Genomic DNA, 13,216 nt, shown 5'->3' on the forward strand with positions numbered 1-13,216 from the left:
AGGTTCCCAGGCTAGGGGTTGAATTGGAGCTGCAGCCGCTGGCCTACACCAGAGTCACAGCAACGCTAGATCCGAGCCGCATCTGCAACCTACACCACAGCTCAAGGTAATGCTGGATCCTTAACCCACTGAGCTGAGGCCAGGGATTGAACCCGCAACCTCAGGGTTCCTAGTCAGATTCGTTAACCACTGAGCCACGACGGGAACTCCTCTACCAGCATACTTCATGAATTCATTCTGATATTTTTTAGTGGGTTCTCCTGGATTTCCTAAATGGGTTGTATATAAATAATTTCTTTCAAATAATTATATCTTGCGTTTCATTATCTAATTGCATTGAATATCAGTTTCCATATGATCTTAAATAATAATAATAGTGTTAGTGGGCATCCTTGTCTTAAGTTTGACTTTAGAAGAAATCCTTTTTTTTTTCTTTGCCCACACCTTTGGCATGCGGAAGTTCCTGGGCCAGTCCCGAACCACAGCAGTGACCCAAGCTGTTGCAGTGACAATGCCCCATCCTCAGCCTTCTGTGCCATACTTCAGTCCTGGAAGAAATACTTTTAAAGTTTCACCTTAGTTTTAGTACATACCTTTTTGTTATAAGGTAATACTGATATTCTTCTATCTAAAAATGCATGTTGTAACATGAAGTTTAAGATTTTCATGTACTTGTATTTTTTAAACAGCTTTATTGAGCTACCATCACCAGTAATTTTAGAACATTTTTATCACTCCAGAAAGAAACCCTGTACCCATTAGCAGTCACCTTCCTTTACTCCTGGCAGTCTACTTTCTGTCTGTATGGATTTGCCTGTTCTTCACATTTCATGTAAATGGAATCCTACATGTGGTTTTTTTGTATGTGGCTTCTTAGCATAATGTTTTCAAGGGTTATCCATGTGGTAGCATGTACTAGTTTTTCATTCTTACTGTATTTTTTGAACTGTTAAGAAAATGTCTATTTCAAATTTATTTTTGCTTTTTAGTTTAGTTTAGTTTCGTCTTTTTAGGGCTGCACCTGAGGCATGTGGGAGTTTCCAGGCTAGGGGTTGAATTGGAGCGTCCTTTGCCAGCCTACACCATAGCCAGATACAAGCCATGTCTTCAACCTATGCTGCACTTCGCAGCAATGTGGGATCCTTAACGCACTGAGCGAGGTCAGGGATCGAACCCATATCCTCAAGGATACTAGTTGGCTTCTTAACCCACTGAGCCACAACGGGAACGCCTCTATTTCAAATTTGACTGATTAGTTTGTTTTAAATAAAAAATAGATGTTGAATTTCAACTTTTCAGCATCTGGAACATCAGGATTTTCCTTTTTTGTGACCTGTTAACTTGGGCCATTATTTGGTTCCATCCTTGAATTTTAGAATAACCATGCTTTGCCAAGCTATCTGTGTGTGTGTGTGTATAAAACATGGTGGATCACATTTGCAAATACCTGACTTGGGATTTATTTATTTATTTATTTATTTATTTTTTTTGTCTTTTGTCTTTTTGTCTTTTGTTGTTGTTGTTGTTGTTGTTGCTATTTCTTGGGCCGCTCCCGCGGCATATGGAGGTTCCCAGGCTAGGGGTCGAATCGGTGCTGGAGCCACTGGCCTACGCCAGAGCCACAGCAACTCGGGATCCGAGCCGCGTCTGCAACCTACACCACAGCTCACGGCAACGCCGGATCGTTAACCCACTGAGCAAGGGCAGGGACCGAACCCGCAACCTCATGGTTCCTAGTCGGATTCGTTAACCACTGCGCCACGACGGGAACTCCAGATCTCTGACTTGGGATTTATAATTAACTAAGTTTGTAGCTTGGTTATATTATTTTCCTTAGGTTTTTTTTAAAATGGTAAATTAGGAGTTCCTGTTGTGGTTCAGTGGTAACAAACCTGGCTAGTATCCATGAGGTTGCTGGTTCGATCCCTGGCCTTGCTCAGTGGTTTAAGGATCTGGTATTTCTGTGAGCTGTGGTGTAGGTTGCAGATGCAGCTCAGATCCCACCTTGCTGTGGCTGTGGTGTAGACTGGCAGCTGCAGCTTGGATTTGACCCCTAGCCTGGAAACTTCCATGTGCTGCAGGTATGGCCCTAAAAAAGCCCCCCCCCCCAAAAAAAGGTAAATTAGTTTTATAAAAAGAACCGAGAAGGCTTTCCTGTTCTCTGCTCTGGCATAGTTCAAATAGCTTTGGGAAAAGCCTAGAGCTTGTTGAAGGGGTAACAGACAAGCCTTCCCCCCCCCCCCAATTTCATGGTGCTTAGGTTTTCTATCTCTTATTAAGTTAATGCTTATAACTTAACATTTCTCTTCAGTGTGCTAGCTTAGAATTATAGACTACTTTCTTACAAGTTTTTTACTTTTTCTATATCTAAGTGTTTCTTTTTTTTGAATTTTTATTTTTATTTTTATTTTTACAGAATAAAATACATATATTTAAACACAATTACATTCACACAGATTATTATATCATGGATCTTAAGAAAGAGATTAAGTGACTCCCTCTGGAGAAGTGAAATGGAAAATATGCTGAGACAAATAGGAAATTTATTCTATACTTTATCCCATTTTGTATGGCTTTCATCTTTACTATTTAGTATTATCTGTTATATTTCAATTTTTCTTTAAAAATTAGCATTATATTAAAATTGTGTATATTATGCAACTAAAATTTATAAAGAAGAAAGCCTTATATACCATTAAATATTTTATATAGCATAATAAAAAGAATAAGTTAACTGGTAAGAATAACAAAAATAATACACCCTCTAAAAATAAGTAAAATATAAAATGCATAAATTGGTTAAAAAACAGCGTAACTATATAAATATGTCCTCACAATCTGTTACATCTTATTGATTCTTCAATAGAGGCATTACACCATTCTAGGTGATGTGATAAACAAGACATTATAGACTCTTTCTTTCTTTTTGTCTTTTTAGGGCTGCACTCGCAGCATATGGAGGTTCCCAGGCTAGGGGTCTAATCAGAGCTATAGCTGCCGGCCTACACCACAGCCACAGCAACGCCAGATCCGAGCCATGTCTGCGACCTACACCACAGCTCACGGTAATACCGGATCCTTAACCCACTGAGCAAGGTCAGGGAATCAAACCCACAACCTCATGGTTCCTAGTCATATTCGTTTTCACTGCACCACGACGGGAACTCCTATTTTTCTTTCTTATTTCAAATTATGTATGTTTGCTTCCCCTTACTTTCTTCCTCTCTTTTAGATTATTGTCTAGTAGTATTTTATTTTCTCTCCAAACTCCTGAAAAAAGTCAGGTATGAATTTTTTGGGGGGAGGCGTAGCAGTGGCCATAAACTAGTTGATTCCCTAGCTGTGCTCCAGAGAGTGATCATGGAATTAATGCTGCTGATACTCAGTCGAGCATGCCCATTGTTGGTCATGTATGAATCAGGCGGGGAGAGAAGTCAGGGGAAGGAGAATTAGATGAAGGTAGCCAAAAGGCACAGACTTCCCAGTTATAAGATAAATAAATACTAGGGGTGTAATGTACAGTGTGATAAAGGTAATTAACACTGCTTTAAGTTACATATGAAAGTTGTTAGAGTAAATATTGAGAGTTCTCATCATAAGGGGAAAATTTTTTTTTCTCTTTCTTTAATATTACATCTATAAGATGATGGGTATCCACTGAACTTGTTGTGGTGTGGTCATCATTTCATGATGTATATAAGTCAAATCATTATGTTGTACACCTTAAACTTAGTGTGGAATGTCAGTTGTAACTCAATAAAACTGGAAAAACAGTAAAGATGAGCAAACGGGGGTAAAATAAAGAAGCAGGTATGTGGGTATATGCAGACCAGCCCCTGCATTGTCCAGCCTGTTCTTTTTTATTTTTTGTGATTAAAGGAGTTATTAAGTTATAGGTACAAAGCATACTGCTAATTGTATTAGCAAAGGATCAATGTAAAAATAATCCATAATTCTGCAAACGTCAATTTAAAAAAATTTGTTGCATTTGTCAAAAGGCCTAATATTATATTCTTAACAGTATATATAAGATGTACAGAGAACGTTGTTAGTGTCAGCACTGAGTTTACAGAACCTCACAGACCCAAAGTAATGTATTTAGGAAGAGCAGTAATCAGAAGCCTATGTTCATGTAGGTAAGGGAGAGTCGAGTCAGTATTGGGTTACTGTGTTGATGATCTGACAAGACAGTAATTTTAAGAAGTTTCAGAGTTTCAAAAGATTTAAAATGGTTTAAAAACTGTAAAGCTGCAATATGTCAAATGATTTTTACAACTAGTTACTAGAAAACTATGGAAAGCAGTTAATAGCTTGAATAAAATAACATGAAAGTGAGAATGCTTTAATCTTAGGTAAAAAATACCTGAAAATTATAATACATTATCAGAAAGATTTTCTAATACAGCGAGATAGATTGCACATTAAGGAGTTTGATAAGAAAAGCACTTACTAAATTAACAATTGTGGGAATGACCAGTTCAACCCTATTTGGGGAAAAGACGGCAGATAAAAGGAAAAGGGTAGGAGTTCCCGTCGTGGCTCAGTGGAAACAAATCTGACTAGGAACCACGAGGTTTTGGGTTTGATCCCTGGCCTTGCTCAGTGCGTTAAGGATCCCGTGTTGCCGTGAGCTGTGGTGTAGGCCAACAGCTGCAGCTCCGATTTGACCCCTAGCCCGAGAACCTCCATATGCTACTGGTGTAGCCCTAAAAAAACAGAAGACAAAAAAAAGTGGGGGGCTAAAAGAAAATTTCTGGTAATACCAACCCTTCTTCATCATGTACTGCTTTTGACAGAAATTAACCTTTTAAAAAGTTTTTCCCTGACAGCTTTATTTAGTTTATTCCATGTACTGTGTAGTCTAAATCTCCATATTATGTCAAAACAGTCTTCATCCTTTGATCACATCTAGTGTTTCACAGACTCCACTCCAGTATACTTACAGCTTAAGGTAAACATTAGAGTAAACCCTGAGTAGAATTTTTGTTCAGTCTCAGCAAAAGCTGATAAGCTGTTTTTAAAAACTTCAAAAAGTGTGATCCAAAGAAATGAGTTGTTAAACATTATGATATACAATAGAATGTTAAATTTATGAACATAGATAAATTATTGAGTATATTAAATAGCAGTACTTCATGAAGGGTTATTGCTTTACATAACAATAACCAGTTAGAAAGTATATACATTTCCTAACATCAAGTTACAGTCCTAAAAACAAAGACATTTAAAAAGAGTAGTGCACCTCAGTGCAACCAAGTTCAGAGGGTATTTTGACAACTCTAAAAAATTTTTAATTTTTTTTTATTTTTAAAGTACTTTATTGAGATATGATTGACCTATATAAAAGCTTTACACATTTAAAGTATGCAATTTGATGAGTTTGGGAATAAGTGTACACTTATGAAACCATCACCACCATCAAGGCCATAAACATTCATCACCTCACAAAGTTTCTTCCTACCCTGTTGTTGTTGTCATCTTCTTCTCCTCTTCCTTATTCTGAGAAAACAGAAGATCTACCTTCTCAGCAAATTTTAAGTAAATACTACAGTATTGCTAGCTGTAGGCACTGTGCCATAGAGAGGATCTCTAGAACTCTGTATCCTTTGACTCTGACTATTACTTCACCATCTCCTCAATTTTAACCCCTGGGAACCACCATTCTGCTTTCTGCTTCTGTGAGTTAATTGTTTGAGAGTCCACATATAAGTGAGATCATGCAGAATTTTTTTTTTTTTTTGGTATCTGGCTAATTTAGTATAATGTCCTCTTGCATCTATGTTGTCATAAATGATGGGATTTTAAGGCTGAATAATATCCCACTGTATGTATACACCACATTTCTTTCTTTATCCATCTGTCAGTGGATGTTTAGGTATTTTGGCAACTGTTAATCTGAAAATGAATAGGGGTTTTGGAAAAGTAAGGCTTTAAAAAGACAACATTTTAAGACGAAAAAAATGTATTTTCTTGTTCAGAAGTGTTTAAAAAATTGTTTTTTGTTTTGTTTTAAATTGAAGTATAGTTAATTTACAATGTTGTATTAGTTTCAGGACCAAATTTTAATAGACTTTGAAAGTTCAAATTCTTAGACTTTAAGTAAACAGAATCTTGAAATTGCCAATTGGCTTAAATGGTGTTATGGAAAAGACTAATCTGTAACCGAAACTTGACCTTGAATTTTTTTTTTCTTTTTTTTTTTTTTTTTTCCTTTTTAGGGCCACACCCACTGCCTAATAGAGGTTCCCAGGCTAGGGGTTGAACTGGAGCTGTAGCTGCCGGCCTGCAGCACAGGATCCTAGCCACATCTGTGACCTACACCACAGCTCACGGCAACGCTGGATCCTTAACCCACTGAGCGAGGCCAGGGATCGAACCTGCTTCCTCATGGATACTAGTTGGGGTCGTTAACCACTGAGCCATGACGGGAACTCCCTAGAAGTATTTCGAGGGCATTTAATAATCAGACTAAATGTTAGTATATGTTCACCCAAATTGTTAGTTTCTTGGTTCTCTGAAGCATTCTGCTTATTTGTCTTCAGATTCAACTGGTCTCTGGGCTTGGTTCTTGCAGCAAAGGTAGGGTACTTTCAGTTACATCATTGGGGCATATGCTCCCCACCCTTACATTATCACCATCCTAAGAACTTTCCTGAGTAGGTTCCATTCTAAGAACATTGGTTTCATTCTGGTTGTCATAGAATTACTTGTAACCCCACAGGGGTTACAAAGTTGAAGTATAGTCATCTCTGCTTGGCAGTACAAAACATGTTTTTTCCTGATTCGAAGATGGAAAAACAACCAGTCAGAACTGTTTGTTGAAAAATTACTGCTTACCTGAGTCGAAATAAGGTGAGTGGACACCCTCCATTTGGGCCAGAATATCTGTTGGGAAATGGATATGCAATAAAACGATGGGAATAGTAGCACATAAGTCTGTTATGGTAGCTTGGGTTAATGTTTTAGAGCACCATAAATGTGGGGGAACTGCTGAAGCTTTCTGAGCAGGGGAGTGCCATGATCAAAGCCATGCTCCCGAGGATTAGTCTATCCCCAGATCACTGGAATGCCCTGGCATTTGGTGCCAGCCCTCACTTGTAGGTTCCTGGTCATTTGTTGTGGGAGTGGCAGAAAGCAAAAAGCCAGTTGAGGCTATTTCTGTCCCCTGGGGATCAGGAAATATGAAGCTGAGAGTTAATGGTAATATTGGGAATAAAAAGAAAGGCCAGATTGCTGAGAAGTTGTGGAGAAGGAATGGATACAGTGTGACAAACAGACAAAATAGAAACAGTGAAGAATGAAAAAGCCATGGTGGTCGTGTCTTGTCAGGGGAGAGCAAGAGTTTTGTTCTGATGAAAATGTTCATCAGACAGTCCGGTGGAAGTGTTAAGTACTACCTTGAGTATGTGAATTTGGGGAATCATCCTTGTGTAAGTGGTAGTTGAAAGCCTGGAATAAAGAGAAAGCAGAAGAGAAGAGGGCTGAGTGTCCCACTCTGGGCAAGGCTGCAGTAGTAATGGGAGAGGGGTGGCAGAGTGCATAGCGGTTGGGAAGGTGAGAGGGAGGACTAGGATGTCACTTAAACTGAGGGAGAAGAGAATTTCACAATCAATGATTATCTGTCAAACTCTAATAGAAAAGCCAAGAGAAAGAGTTACTGTGCAGGTTGAGAATAATTAGAGCTGATGAGTTTGGGTTTATGTAGGGAAATTGGGGAAAAGAGTCTTAAATACATCAACAAATCACATTTTTTTGCCTTCTAAATTGGCTTAATTTCATGTGGTACTATGTCATGCTTAGAAAATTAGTTTACATTTATCATTTTGTTATTAAGATTTTTTTTGGCCATACCATGCAGAAGTTCCCGGGCCAGGGATCGAACCTGCACCACAGCAGCGACAACACTGGATCTCCAACGTGCTGAGCCACCAGGGATCTCTTGTACTTACATTTTTAAAAGGGGAAAAAGAATTATGGCCAGAGGTGATTTTGATAGGGAGAGAGCAGAGGCAACTTAGAGCATGCACATTTTTCATTTTTTATAGTTGAAAATTTTTGTTTGTTGGTCCTTTTAATTTGAAGCTTTGAGTAAATAACATGAAACATACTCTTTCCTGAAAATGAATAGAATATACCTCAGAGTTGACAAACTGAAAATGTATTTATTATATTAATATTAATTTGAGTGTCTCATATTTTAAGGAATATATATATATATATATAAATCAAAGTTAGCACCCGAAAGAAATGTAAATAATGATAATTTACAGCGAACAAGTACAATCAGATAAAAAGGAAAAAGGATAAAAGTGTTAGAGAAATTCAGAGGAGGGAGAGATTATTTTTAGCTTTTTTTGTTTGTTTGCTTGTGGGGAAGGGGGTTGAAGGGAAAGATTCAAGCAGAGATGATAGAGGAAATGTATTGTAGGTAGAAGAAACCCTGAGCCAGATACAGAGTTTGGTTTTCCCAGGACATTGGCATTTTGATTGGTTGAAGTGTATGCATGTGGTGGGAGAGAAGGGATGCTTGGTGGAAAATTAGGGACGATAATGACAGAGTTTGTAGCTGGAACTTAGAAGATGACAAGAGTTTCAACTTTATTTGGAGGCAGCAATTAAACTTTTTTTTTTTTTTTTGTCTTTTTGTCTCTTTAGGGCTGCACCCTGCGGCATATGGAGGTTCCCAGGCTAGGGGTCGAATCACGATTGCAGCTGCTGGCCTACGCCAGAGCCACAGCAACGTGGGATCTGAGCTGCGTCTGCGACCTGCACCATAGCTCACGGCAATGCTGGATCCTTAACTCATTGAGCGAGGCCAGAGCTTGAACCTGCAACCTCATGATTACTAGTTGGGTTCGTTAACCACTGAGCCACAACAGGAATTCTGCCATTAAATGTTTTTTGAACAGAGGCCTTTTATCACCTAGCTGATGCTTTAGAAAAATAACTCTTATTTCTATTATTTGAAATTTTAGTAAGCAGCATGCAACACTTATATCATCAGCAAAAAAATGATAAAAGAAAGATGCGTCTAATAGTACCATCTTGGTTGGATTAGAAAGTAAGAAAGAAGAGATAAAGAAACCAGTGAGAGGGGAGAGTTCCCTTGTGGCACAGTGGGTTAAGGATCCAGTGTTGTCACTGCAGCAGCTCAGGTTGCTGCTGTGGGCATGGGTTTAATCCCTGCTGGGGGAACTTCCACATGCCATGGGCATGGCAAAAAGAGAAAGAGGAGAGAGAAAGAAACCAGTGAGGGGGGCAGTTTATGTAGTACTTAAACATGAGTAAACCCTAATCCCTGGTCCCTGCTCTTTTGAATATTTGGTAGTATGTTATCTGTCTGGTTAAGTTCTCTTTGTTTTAAGTTTTTGGCTTAGGTAGAAAAGGGAGCATTAAGGTCATCGAGATAGCTTATAGAAACTCAAGGTAGATAAGGTTCTGTAGCTGGACCTCAGAAAGGTCTAAAACCAGGAGCTAAAAAGCTGTTGATAATCCTCCCCTTTCTCCTCTCTCTACTGTTTCTCAGGACGTTCACTTGAATTCTTCTTAATCATTTGTACACTTAATCTCACTAGTCTAGGAGACTGAAGTTGCTGAAATTGGAACCTGGCCTTCCTCAGCTTCAGTGTTCAGTTACCAAGAGAGGATAGAGAGACAAACTGACCTTTGCTCATGGTTTCCATTTTCAGGGATAGGACTTTGATTTTATTCTGCTCAAATATGAACTTATTTTTACTGTTTTATAGCTAGTGCCAATCACCTATGGCCAGGAGAGTATAAATACACTGTGGGAATTTACTTCTCTAGATTGGAGGGTTAGTTAAGAGGTTACTGTAAGTTCGGCAAAAATCCCAAAGGATGTTTACTATGATTATGCACTTTGAATTTTTAACCATTGTTTAGTGTATTTTTTGCAAGATTGCAGACTACATTAAATGTAAAGAAGTAATTTGAAAATCATGCAGGAATTTCCTTCCAATAAGGTGCAAAGTGTAAGTTGAACCTTAATGAAACTGGTTACCCTTGTGGGAGTGTGGCGTATACAGGCTGAGAGAAGACAAGAGTGCTGAGATACTGGAAATGTTCTATATCTTCATCTGGGTAGAGTAGTGATTACACAGATTTATGCATGTGTCAAAATTCATCAAGATGTTTGCTGTATGTGTCTATGTCTATCTAAGTATCTTGAACAAAAAGTCTAGGCAAAGTTGACTATTTGATTTATCCACCTTTCCTTGTTGTACAGATACTTGTATATCATTAAATTTTTGGCAATTTAACTTTTCCCTTTTATTTCAGATAGATATATTTTTCTTTTCTTTCTTTCTTTTTTTTTTTTTTTTTTTTTTTTTTTGTCTTTTTAGGGCCTCATCTGTGGCATATGGAAGTTCCCAGGCTAGGGGTTGAATCGGAGCTGCAGCTGCCAGCCTGTGCCACAGCAGCTTGGAATCTGAGCCATGTCTGTGACCTACACCACAGCTGATGGCAACGCCGAATCCTGAACCCACTGAGCGAGGCCAGGGATTGAACCCACATCTTCATGGATACTAGTCAGGTTCATTACCACTGAGCCAGGACGGGAACTCCCAGATAGATACATTTTTGATAGATATTCATCTGTCATATAATTTTGAGTGTTTTGGAAATGTCATATTATGATGACTTTTTTAACACATGATATAAAAAAAGTAATACTTAGTTTACTTTCTTCCCCTAATTTAGGAGCTCTGACTGATGAGAATTAAAGGCCATGGATGAAGATGGACTTGAATTACAACCACAAGAGCCAAACTCATTTTTTGATGCAACAGGTATAACTACTTGGGTTGTTCCACTTTTCAACTACCACATTTGGAGTTGACTATCAAGTAGACAAATTGCTAGACTCTCTCACTGATATTCACACTTAGGTATCTTGTTAGCCTGTCAAGCCTACAAATGTTAAAGTGAGTGCTTTATTGTTCCCCTCCTTAAAATTTGGTTCCCTCATAACCAACATTCATATTCTTGTCAGTAACAGCAACAATATCGAAGTCTTAGTGTTAAGTTATTCTTGCCCAGTTATAGCACTAAGTCCTGTTATAGTTCTTCCTTTGAAATCTACTTTCTTCCACATAGACTGGCTCTATCATCTCATTCTTAGTCTGCAATAACTTTTAAATTATTTTCCTTACCCTTAGTCTTTTTTTATCTAGCCCACCAATCAGAAAATAACATATGGATCATGTCATTTCTCTGTTTCCCATTACCCAGAAGGTAAAGTATAAACCTAGGGTCTTCCACATTCTGACTCCATCCTACTTTTAAAATCCTCTCTCTCACAAGTTAACAAAAAGAGCCATTTGCTTCAGGAAGATGGAGTCTTACCTCACTCCCCAAACTGTACAAGGAAAATTAAATTTATGAAGTTCTGAAAATAGAGGATCATGGGAGTTCCTGTTGTGGCTCAGTGGAAACAAATCCAACTGGTATCCATGAGGATGCGAGTTCAATCCCTGGCCCCACTCAGTAGGTTAAGGATCTGGCATTGCCTTGAGCTGTGGTGTAGATTGAAGATGCAGCTCGGATCTGGCGTTGCTGTGGCTGTGGTGTAGGCTGGCAGCTGTAGCTCTGATTGGACCCCTAGCCTGGGAACTTCCATGTGCCATGGGTGCGGCCCTAAAAAGCAAAAAAACCAAATAATAATAATAAATAAAAATAGAGGAAAATGTATTCACAATTTCTGATTACCCATGGTTCCAGTTATGTAACATAGTGAAGTGTTTATGCTAGGTTTTATAGTATAAAATGGTTTTATATCACACTAGCTACCCATATAAATAAAATGTTAATGACTTTTCCATTGGACTTGAAATGACTGTATTGCAGTATATTAAAGAACTAGCAATTAACTTTATCAGGAAATTACTGGTGATTTTTAATTTTAACTTTAATTTCTAAATCTAATGGATATATGTATTTTTCTTAACAATTTGGGATAATCTTTTGACTCATATTTGGTTATTTAAGTTTGATAATGACAAATGCCAAGTTATGATTCTTTCTCATGAACATGAGGTATAATTAATGTGCTTGAAAGAGAAACTAAGCTCTTTGGAGGAAAATGCACCCTATTTACTAGCTTAATAGTGCCACAAGCAAGCCTGGATCATGGGCTGAGTGGGGGATTGAAGGGCTGTTGCATTTTAGCCCTGATTGTTAACACTTATGGTGTTTGTTTATCTTTGAGCAAGTCACTTAATCTGCCAGGGCCTCCATTTTCATATGTCCTAATAATAATGAAACCTTTCATTACAGTTTTTCAGAACACTTCCCATATATTCCCATTTGATCATCACAACAGTCTGTGAGGTATGCATGGCAGATACTACTGTCCTCATTTTACTGATGAGGAAACCGAAACTCAGAGGTTAAATGACTTGCCCAAGGTCACAAAACTAATAAGTGTCCAAACCCTGTTCTCTGATTTAGATTTTGTAACCAGTACTCTTGCCACTAAGTGCTTTCATCTTTGTGTCTGCAGAATGGAGATTACAGTGATTTATTGCTTGATGTTAATATTGGGAATATTAAAAACATTTAAAAGCATTTTGTAGAAGTTCTATAGGAATTAAAGCAAACATACTCATTATTTCTGGGTGTAATTAAAATGGATCTTAACTTGCTTTAAGATTTCCTACAGTTTTAAAGGTTCTTTGGCTGTTGTTGATTATTTGCATTTGTTTAAAAAAAGCCATGTGTCTCTCTGAGGGCCTGGCCACTGATACACAGTCATTGAGTTAGGCAGCTGCTTGGACTCAGCCTCATCTGAGTCACATCCAGAAGCACTAATTGACTGAATAGCTTTTTAGGTAAGACTTTTAAAAGCAATTGTTTGCTTTTCTCTGGATCAGGAGCCAAGATAGAAGATTCGTTTTATTTTATCTTACATTATGTTTTTAGCAAGGATACTGATTTCGATTCTCATTTGTGGCATTCATTCAGTAATGTTACTGAGCACTGTAATCTGTGCAAACTGTGTGATCTTGGTGAAGTCATTTAATCTCACTGGGCTTCAATTGATTCAACCCTCTACCTTCATTCCTTAACTGCAGAGTGGACTAGAGTAGGGGGATTGGGATCTGGGGGGATGGGGGGAAGCTGGATGGGGCAAACTACCCTGGTGAAGTTGGGGCAGGCCCTGCTCCAATAACCTCACCTTCCACTGCTCCAGAGC

The 13,216-nt window shown here is 38.3% G+C and overlaps 1 protein-coding gene across 9 annotated transcripts in view; it reads left to right on the forward strand.

The window, feature by feature from the left end:
• Positions 1 to 13,216, forward strand: part of ZFX (zinc finger protein, X-linked) — a 52,878-nt gene that overhangs the window by 11,868 nt on the left and 27,794 nt on the right. For 6 of the 9 annotated variants that reach the window (XM_021080656.1, XM_013986016.2, XM_021080660.1 and 3 more), the window contains exon 2: positions 10,723 to 10,811. In XM_021080656.1, the coding sequence (XP_020936315.1) occupies positions 10,751 to 10,811 (61 nt within the window). In that variant the 5' untranslated portion in view covers positions 10,723 to 10,750. Of the gene's footprint in view, positions 1 to 6,221; positions 6,853 to 10,722; positions 10,812 to 12,297; positions 12,352 to 13,216 lie in introns of those variants that run through there. The other 3 variants (XM_003134981.6, XM_021080662.1, XM_005673500.3) reach the window with 2 other exon arrangements.

The sequence above is a fragment of the Sus scrofa genome, chromosome X (genome assembly GCF_000003025.6).
Source record: "Sus scrofa isolate TJ Tabasco breed Duroc chromosome X, Sscrofa11.1, whole genome shotgun sequence".
NCBI classification, from domain to species: domain Eukaryota; kingdom Metazoa; phylum Chordata; class Mammalia; order Artiodactyla; family Suidae; genus Sus; species Sus scrofa.